The sequence below is a fragment of the Bombus vancouverensis genome, chromosome 2 (assembly GCF_051014615.1).
Source record: "Bombus vancouverensis nearcticus chromosome 2, iyBomVanc1_principal, whole genome shotgun sequence".
Classification (NCBI taxonomy): domain Eukaryota; kingdom Metazoa; phylum Arthropoda; class Insecta; order Hymenoptera; family Apidae; genus Bombus; species Bombus vancouverensis.
This window is the reverse complement of record NC_134912.1, coordinates 16,862,374-16,872,743: the sequence shown is the minus strand read 5'-3', so window position 1 is coordinate 16,872,743 and position 10,370 is coordinate 16,862,374. Positions and strand designations below refer to the sequence as shown.

General features: G+C 35.5%; 1 protein-coding gene across 1 annotated transcript; it reads right to left on the bottom strand.

Moving 5' to 3' along the window:
* Positions 1-6,394: 6,394 nt before the first annotated feature.
* On the bottom strand, positions 6,395-8,617 carry Def1 (defensin 1). Its single transcript, XM_033350892.2, has 3 exons — positions 8,458-8,617; positions 7,635-7,815; positions 6,395-6,690 (listed from the first exon to the last, which is right to left on the bottom strand). The coding sequence occupies exons 1-3, from the start codon at positions 8,525-8,527 to the stop codon at positions 6,651-6,653; spliced, it is 291 nt and encodes a 96-aa protein (XP_033206783.1). The 5' UTR covers positions 8,528-8,617; the 3' UTR covers positions 6,395-6,650.
* Between the last annotated feature and the right edge of the window lie 1,753 nt (positions 8,618-10,370).

Below are 10,370 nucleotides of genomic sequence, written 5' to 3'. Positions count from 1 at the left end.
ATTAGTTATCTAAATTAAGTAATATTTACTTATTTATAATACTTACAAATTATACTTATCTATAGTAAGTATTAACTTATTATAAATAACTAGCCATGTTACTGCGCCACGCCAGAAAAAATTACTGAAAATTCTCAACGCGAGAATTGATTGTAAATTTTAATAAATAAAAAAAAAAAGATATTAGTAAACGGTATTTGCTCATTCCATATACAGGGTGGTTGGTAATTGGTGGTACAAGCGGAAAGGGGGTGATTGTACGCGAAAAAAGAAATCGAAGATATAGAATAAAAATTTTTCGTTTGAGGCTTTGTTTTCGAGAAAATCGACTTTGAATACATGCGGTACGTTATAACGGATCTCGATGGAAAAATTAAAAAAAAACTTCTTTTTTCGCGTAGAATCACCCCCTTTCCGTTTGTACCACCAGTTACCAACCACCCTGTATAATAGTAAGGTATGTGCACGCTTCTAACTTCAATTATACGATTATAAAGCAGCATTTACGATTATTTTCCAAGCTGTGTTTATAATAATATTCGTAGATTACTGCTCACGCATGACACGCATGAAATCTGAAAATGTTTCATAGAACGCGTACGATATAGACGTTAAAGTTCCGTATATAGCGTGTAGTTGAAATACTTTGGCGAGACAGCGTGTATGTTTGGAAAATGATTGCGCAGCAAAAGTTAGAGAATAATGCAAATCGCGAACCGCTGTTTCGCAATCGATGATTGCGTTCCGTTAACAACGCGTGATTTGCTGATTTTCGGCCGTAAAAGCGAGCGTATCGCCGTCCGATTGCCCCTTCGAAATCGAATACCGTAATCACGCGTTCGCAACCGAATTTAATCCTTTCAGCTATGCGTCACCTGTTTGAACACGCGCTCGTGACATGTATCATTGCGTGGAAAAATGGGAAATTTTTATTTCGAGAATATTTGTGCATATCAAATTGCTAAGTTTCGACATGGTCGAGGTAATCGATTTCTATAACCGAAAATATGAATTTCTTGTTCTGCCGATCGCCAGATGCGCCTCTTCTACACTGGTTGCGAGCGATAGAATTGTCTGCGATCAGGAGATTCAACTTGCAGGTAGAAACACACGTGAGTGGAGACATCTCTTCGTGAACGATCGAAGATCCTGGCTACGTGACCAGCACACGCACACGCGATGAAAACGAATGAATTTCCGGCGAACGACCGTGGCTGCTAGAAATTGCAACGCGTTATAAATTGAATGCGAAATTTCATCGGAGATTTGTTGTTGCCGTGGCACGCAATTTCACCTCGCAGCTGCGTTTTTTTCTCGTCGTGTATTTAATAACGCACGTGTGTGCTCCGAAAAAGAAAAAAAAGAAAAAAAAACGGGGCGCAAAATGGCGTGAATTAGATCGCATGTAGTTGTTTATCGAACGAATTTACAAAAATTGAACTTGTCCCGGTAGGCGCGTCAACAACGTTCGTCTTCCGCAAAGGGAAACAAAAAGGGGAAAAAAATAGACGAAGAAATTTATCGCATGACGTAAAGCCGCGTTTTCGATATTATTAATGAAACTGACGATTAATCATTTCATACATTCTCAAAATAGCAGAAAAAACTTTAATGTTTCTTAATCTTTTGATAAGAATTCATATTTATATAATACGTGATATCGACTCGAATAAACTCATGCAATATGTATACGTCTATCAGATTTAAATGGAAATAAAAAAGGTCATAGACTGCTTTACGATAGTAATTTACGTTTATTATTCTGAGAATTAGAAAATATTCGATTTTTATCGTGGTCGTTTAATTCCTAATTTCCATCGTTAGAAAAGATTCCTAAATTACGAGGCAACGTACGCGGAAGTTTGCGAATCGCACGAAGTGTTTCGTATTGTTCCATTTACTTTCTGGTAATACGAAACGTTCGCGAGTACGTTAAACAATCCAATTTTTCGAATTCATACACGACGTTATTAAAAAATAAAGCTTTTTCCGTTTAAATAGAATTCCACGTATATGCGCATACACATAGAATTACGAAATATCGTTGCGAATAATCGGGAAAACTTTTTATTGTCTTTCACAAGAAATACCTGCACCGTTTCGTTTGTTATGAAATTTCATTTTGCCACATGCATGGAGGAAACGTATACGTGTAAGAAGTAAAAATATAGACGTTGATGGCGTTTGCTTCAATTCACTGACTAAATCAACGATACATAAAAATAACGTGGCCGAGTACTGTGAAACTCGCCAAGCATAACGCACAGAAAAGAAGAGAATTATCGGAAAAATCGTTTCTGTTCGACCTCATTAGCGGCGAGAGTCAATGCGACCAGTCTCTCCTCCGCCACCAAAACGCTTCATACGAACGATCTCTGGCTGCCGTTTGCAACGATTACAATTTTGTTGATTCGCTCTTCGTTGTAATTTCGTCGATGCAAATTCGATGGCTCGATCTTCGTTAAACTTAGTGTTAACGACGATCGATCGAGAAATCACAGAGAGACGATGATCTCGCGACAAATTAACGGCAGAAATCTTCTTAAACGAGGAGAAAAAAGGAAAAGAGGATGGCGAACGTCACGATCGTCCGCGAACGATTTAACGCGGAAAACGAACGTTATCCACGGGAGGAAAGTTCGGTCCGGTGTACGCGGTTTTTCGCGATTCATCGCGGCTATCCGGCTATCCGAATTCCAGCTGAAGAGGCCGAAATGCCCGGCGCGGAATACCGGAGGAAATAATTTTCAACGGAACACAGGACGGGCCCCGGCGAACGAACAAAGATGAAAAGCCAGTCACGAATATGACTGACATCGAGCTATATCCTGGCGATCCACACGAGCCACGAGAAGTGGCAAAAAAAGGATAGGGAGGAAAAAAGAGCCGGAGCCTGGCCTGGACCGATGTGGAAGAATAGAGGAGAACGTTGAACGAAGACAGCTCTATGGGAATTGAAAAGAAATAGACGGATACGCGGATGAAAAGAGGAAGAGAGAGGAGGAAAAAAAAGGAGAAAAAGAGAGAAGAAGGTGCTTTGGAGAGCAGAGTCCAATTTTTAATGAAAGCGTGGAAAGAACCATAAGTGCATATAGTGGCCGCATTTGTCCGCTTCTGAAGGGCTCTTCATGCAGAAGAGTCCTGCAGGACTATCGTGGTCGTGGCGAGTCCGATCCGGTTATACCCTGGCTGTATATCAGGGAAAAGGTGGGGTGAGGAGGAGGAGGATGAGAAAAAGATTCCAATAATTGCTGGTCGAAAAATATCGACAGTAAACTCTCTCGACCTTTTAATTGCACACCGAAGCACAAGGCATATTGGTTTTCCAGTCGTGTTTTCTCCTTTCGTGCTCTTTTACCGATCCAAATTTCTCTTTCTCTCCTTTCCTCTCTTTCTCTCTTTTACTTTCGTTCTCGTTTATACGTTCGTCTCTCTTTCGTTCGTTCGCGGTCTTTCACTCTTGCTCTCTCGGACTAAACCTTTTCTACGCAAAAAGATAGTACGCGCCGAGTTTTCTCCGAGGTCATTCATACGTCGGACGCTCGATCCTTCCGAGGGAGAAATTTATTTCTTTTTTCTTTTTATCACGAATGGACGAGATATTTTTTGATAAGAGGAAGGGAGAGATTTAGTTGATTTTAATTTTGACGGAGGTTTGAATTTGTGGCGATTATTATATGAGGAAACTTGGCAATGGTACTCGCTATAGTAATTTTATATTGATTCGAATATCGGATTTTATTAATAGAGACGAAATACGTCTGGATAAAGGGCCATTTTCAAATATTAGCTTCGAGCAAAGAGAATTTCTCGATGATTAAAATAAGTCAATTTATTGGAAGATTCGTTCGAGTCAATATAAGATTCGGCTTCAATCGTCTCGATTAATTATTCTTCTTTCCTCTCTGCAATTTTCTGACGAGAAATCTTATATTTTGATCCCCATTCTCTATATTTCTCCAACCTTTGTCGAAGATAATTCGGTTAGACGATCGAATGGAATTAAATTCGTCTCAAAAGCGTTTAAAAATATGAATTTTTGCCGTTTCATAAATTTCCTCGATCATTTCGCGTTTACTGCGTAATGTGTCAGATAAGCGAAAACGTTCTGATGTTTCTTCTACGTGAACAATGTTGCGGAGATACAGAGAATCGCAATTTTGCTTATCAGAATAGCGACATTAATAATTATTAATTTCGATTAATAATTCTTTTTCGCATTATCTATATCTTTCTTTTCTTTTATAAAAGAAGTTTCATAGAAGAATTTTCTTGGCCGTCTCGTGAAACAAAATAGCGATAAGCTACGAGTCTAAAATTTGAGATAGAAATCAAGTTATTTGTTTGAGGGACCAAAAAAGCTACGTTGCTCTTTTCATAAAAGAAAAAAAGAAAAAAAGAAAAAGAACTAAGAGTAATTATTTTGGTAAATAAAATGATGTTCCTGTATGTCTCTGCGTCGTTCCTTTTCTTCGTGGGAGGAACAACAGACGTACGAATGAAACAAATTGTCATCGTTCGAAAACGCGAAAACTGAAAATCGATTTCTAATTTGTTACTTGGTGAAAACAAAAATCTTCAATAAATCGATTTGCTGTTTCGGTATTGCAGCCGATGAATTTATACGCACGTTTTGTTTATGCATAATCGGAAAAATAATTCACGCATGACCCTCGTATATACCGAAAGGCAATATTTTGCAGTAACAACATAAACGGTCATTCTTTACGGGTATTTAATGCGTAGGTATTTTGCGCATGGTAATTTGTTCCATGATTGTTAGGTCAACGAGCACGTATGCTTTATCTCGATGCGGTTAAGAACGGTGTGACTGATTAATCGCTATACGTAGTTATTTATGAAGCTCGAAATAATTGCAGTGGATACGGTTTATTATTACCAAACGATGTACGATCGTAGAATAATTGTCAAGGAAATTTGTACGTGCGTATTTTTTTCTTTTTTATTTATTAAAATTTACAATCAATTCTCGTATTGAGAATTTTCAGTAATTTTTTCTGGCGTGGCGCAGTGACATGACTAATTATTTATAATAAATTAATACTTATTATAGATAAGTATAGCGCGTATTTTTTAACGAAAAATATCGCGAGTGAAGTCCTACGATTAGAAAAAGGAATTTCGAGGGAATTTTGTTAAAATTTGGTTGTACTAGTCAAATGTTACGGACGGAATAATATTAATATACGCGTCAATCGTATACATCAATGATACAACAGATACAGTCATTAATATTCGATAAGCGATTATGATTATTAATATAGCGAAGAATGAAAATTATTATCGCTTACGAAACCGATTTTCCCAGAATTTCGCGTTACTTTAAAATTACAATACTATAGCAAACTATAATTATTAAATATAATTTCGGGGAAGTTAACATGCTAATTTGAAATTAACGTTTACGATTTATACACCTAATATTCGTTAAATTCTAATGAAGAATTTCGCTCAATTAAATTCTAAATAATTAACTTTTACAAGATTGATCTTTGACTAAATGAACGATAAAAATTTTACTGATCTACTTTTTTAATCTTAAAAAATATCACTACGATCTCCGTTATAGTCCTCAAACGAACTATGCTCGGTCTTTTTTTCTCTTTTCGTTATTCTTGTTTAACATGAACATGGTGTACGTACAAGTAAAGGAAATAAGACGAAGGATAAAACCAGCCTAATCCTAATAATCGAATTAAATGTGAACGATATTAACGTAGCTTATCAACGGGAGCAAACAGAAAATTCACGAGAATTAAAATGAAATAGATAATGGGTTCGTTATGAAGCACTACAAACATTGATCTTCCTTTGCACCGCGTTTCTTATTAAATTGAAAACGGCTACGCTGTGGATTAGGTCTCTGAAATGCAGATACACGAAAATGAAATTAAAATTGGAATTATCGACCAAAGCGATTACGAGTTCGAAATATAATGCAAGTAAATGTACATCCTTCCTTTGTTTCGCGTTATTGTAGTATCGCGGACGAAAGGGCTAAAAGATATCGATTAATTATAACACATTATTGTGATTAGTTCACGTTAAACAACCATCGTTTCCTGTTTAACCAATATCTGTTTAATCCATTTATTGTAAATAAAGTAATTGTAGTAAAGATCTAACATTATCATATATCCGAGAAATAATTATCAAAGCCAATTTCTTCATTCGGAAATGAATAAACAAATATCTATAAATAATCGAATCGATCTATCGCCTATCTTCCTTGGAATTGCACTTTTTATAGAAACTTATTCTACACAGAGTTGAGAATTTTCGTGCATCAAATTTCACGGTTAGCCTAATAAGTTTTATTTAGAGTTATTAATTGTTGATAAAATACGAAGGATGGAAAAATCATAGTTCGGTGTTTATGCTTTTTCTTCTTTTGAAACTTTATTTATTCTGTATAATAGCTTGTCAAAAGAACTCAGCTGTACTATCAAATAAAGTGGCTTTTAACAACCTAAGCTCCACGGAATTTTTAGTAAGGAAAGATTCACTATAACTATAATAAAATAAGCGTAGTTTTTTAAATATTTGGTAACTTCTTGACATTAGTCGCGTCTTCTTCGCGTATCTCTCGTTGCATGGAAAATTCGTCGGAGCTTGGTGTAGGATTGGATTTAACCGAAACGTTTGTCCCAGAGATCCTTGAAGTTGGTCCTGAAACGAGAAAAGTCACATGAACTTTCCGTTTTCTGCTCTGAGAATATTCTTTTACTGAATTCTTTTTCGTTTACTGAACATTTGAAATATCTATGACACGTCCAGGTTACACGAAAGTTAGCTACCTCCAACAATACTTGAAAATTAAGACACGAGATTATCTTTGGATATTTGATTACGCACAGCAATAATAATTAGCTTCCTGACTCTCTAAATTTTGCTTAATAACAAATCTTATGAATTTTCATCTATGGTAACAGTCGTGAGCTATCGATAATCAACGTGACACGAGGTCCAACACGACGAACAATAGAAACTTTGCAAACGAATTAAAACACGAATTTTCCCCTGAAACATCTGAGGTACTATAAAAAACAGAAGTTACATTTCGCATCACGAAAATTTTCAATGGGCAGTGAATTTATTAAAAAATTATCGAATCTACGCTATAGTAGTGAAAACCTAGTCGTCGTTCAAATTCAACTCGTTCGAAATTGTAATAAACTGAAACTTGGCTATATCTAATAATCGTTTAATCTGCCAGAATTTTCCAACTTTTTCCAAATTTACTTAAACAGTGGACATCGAATTTACTAAAATATCAGTGGATCTACCATCTGATACTTGGCCATCGCCTAAGTTAAGAACAAATTGACGAAATCGATTCGACTGTTAATAGAAAAAAATACACTTGACACGCGAGAATCCTCGATCGATAGCAGATTCACTAAAGTATCACTGGATTCGCTAGAACGTTTAAGATTCGATCGTCGTTGAGATTCCAGAAATCTCGTGACTTCAAACTTGAGTCTTAATACGGAATCACGTGTAACATACGAGAGTTTTCGATCAACAGACGTCGAATAGTCGTAGGAAGATATTCAAAATTGGTCGTTTAAGTTCAAACAACTTGGGCAAGTGAAATTAAAGGAATCACGTACTTGCGACAAAGGCAGACTCCGTTCTCGCAGCGACCTCCAGCTTTGCCCATGCTGAGACAGTTGGCAGCGCAAGCACTATGTTCAGCGACTCCTTTGATGGAGAGAAGGTCACAGGTCACTCTTCTTTGTCTGTCAGCACGTTCCTCGACACCAGCGTGTTCCAGAGGCTCGTATTCCTCCTCTGAAATTTAAATACCGTCTTTAAGCCTTCTGTCTGCTGAGTATAATAGATGAAACACGGTAATTGGCAAAGGAATCGAGAATTAACGCTCGGATATTTCTCAATAGAAAGACGAAGATGGTGGAGCATTAAAACAGCAGCTGTCTTTAACAATGAACAACGAACACGAATAACAAACAACGTTTTGTCTTTCTGCGTTTACTGCTAATTATTCTGCTAATTACCCTTATTATACCCGGTAATTATTTCTTGAATATCTGATAATCATCGAGAAGGATGGAGGGTCCATACAGCTCTGGTAAATATATAGCTAGCGAGCGTATCTTTTCACCGGATAATTGAACTTATTAGATGATTTTCATTTATCTTGTAAACGTAAAAGACGCAAGGTTTTATTATTTATATCGAGAATTATTTATATCGAATTCGTATCGAGTCAGCTAATATTTAAAAGTTGTTAAACGAGAAAATCGAGAACATTGAGAGATTAATATCAAAAGATATTAAAGGATCGAAAAATATGGACGTTAAAATATTAATGTTAACGAATAGAACGAACTTTTATTTCTGAGGAATGTTGAGAGATTTTCGTTAAACGGTTGAACATTCGTGACAATTTAATTAGATAGAAGGTTCACTTACCCACGGGTACTGCCATGATGGCGGCTACAGCCACAAAGAGAAGAGCGACAAGAAAATAGACCTTCACCATTTTGGCTGAAGTTTTTATGAAAATTCGATGGCAGACTGTTTCCAAGTTACTGAAGAATAGACCGAGAAGTGTCTGATGATTGAACGTTAGCTGGCGCGGTTTATATACAATTCCGTGTCCATTGAACCATGTGGATACAAGTGCATACTCAATGAAGTGTAGTATATAAGGCAATCTCTTCATCAGTATACGGGTAAGCCCCTGAAACCTGGAATGAACTCTTGCTGTGTGGTCGCGTCAGACGGAAAAAGGTTATCTCTTTTGTAATTGTTAATTGCTCTACTTCGATAAATATATCTGTGTTTCTAATGTTGCGAAATTAAAGATCAATAGTTACAACCGTACAAATTGTCCAACTAGTATCAATAATTCTATTAAGTTGCTTCGTTTGCGTTTCAAATCAATTAGCTATTTATTAAATATTTTACCAAGTGCTCTATTTTATTTCTCGTATGTCAGATTTAAAGATTGACAATTATAATTACATAAATTGTCGAATTAATTGCCACAATTTCATGCTATTTTATTAAATACTTTCGTTAGATGTTTTATGAAACATTTTCGTTTAAATCGGTTTTACGATCTCAGATATTGAAAAAAAAAAAAACGTATATAATTCGTCCGATAATTTTCATAACAAATATCTTTTACATTCCCTCATCGACTTTCCAATTAATCGCTTAAATAAGAAATAATAATATGCTGATCTCCGAACTGAAATAAAATTCAAAATATTTTTAAACGATTCTAATAGAACAATGCGCGATGTTAATGTTGAACACTGTGAAAATTGGAATAGAATGGTCGTGTCTTGCGTTTAATGAGAACAAAGAGAAATATTGACTCTCGATGTGTGTGCTTTTTTATTAAAATTAATCGGGCTTGTCATATCAAAATATTCGTTTTATTCTTTTTATAAACAATATCTTTACAACCATGTACATATATAACATATAATATTTCTATTCTTGTAATCGAACTGCAAATCTTTATGCAAGTTTATATTTTTATTAACGTAACTAAATTGTATTAAATATGTGTATTAAATATTATAAAAAGGTTGAATATTTTATACAGGGTGGTTAGTAACTGGTGGTACAAGCGGAAAGGGGGTGATTCTACGCGAAAAAAGAAGTCGAAAATATAGAATAAAAATTTTTCGTTCGAGGCTTTGTTTTCGAGAAAATCGACTTTGAATTTTCGCTCGGTACGCGTGCCGTACGTTATAACGGATCTCACTGTAGATCGTTGTCTCGATGGAAAAATTAAAAAAAAAATTAAGAAATTTTTATTCTATATTTTCGACTTCTTTTTTCGCGTAGAATCACCCCCTTTCCGCTTGTTACCAACCACCCTGTATATTTTTGCCTGTTACGCATATACTGTACACTTCTTTGTTCTTATACTTTTATATTTATTATAAATGCATAAACATTCGTAATCGACTTGAAATGTTCTAGCAAATCTAAAGTTGCTCTTTGCTACTGGAAATTTTCTACATTGTTCGATAAGTAAGTTTTATCTCGTGTTTTCATATAATTCATTGCATCGATTTTTGGTATTTCCAAATTTAGATATAGGAACACATGTATGCAAATTGGGGATTCCTAAAGCGAGAATCTTTAGCGCTTACCACCAGTAATACTCTGATACTCAATGCTAACAGATAAACGTTAAAGAATTTCCGTTATCTTAAACATTGGGTTTTCCCACACGCATACCATTCCTTTCAATCAGTGTTACTGTCTTTATGACTGATGTTTCAAAGTTACGATTTTTTCCTCTCGTATTTCATAATCTGAGCGTAAATTCCATTTTGTAAATAATATAACTTTACTTTAAT

Coding starts and splice junctions, on each gene's coding strand:
- Def1 (XM_033350892.2), bottom strand. CDS start 8,527: ATGGTGAAGGTCTATTTTCTTGTCGCTCTTCTCTTTGTGGCTGTAGCC. Junction 7,816..8,457: donor CATCATGGCAGTACCCGTGG/GTAAGTGAACCT, acceptor TTTAAATTTCAG/AGGAGGAATACGAGCCTCTG. Junction 6,691..7,634: donor GGAGTCTGCCTTTGTCGCAA/GTACGTGATTCC, acceptor TTCTCGTTTCAG/GACCAACTTCAAGGATCTCT.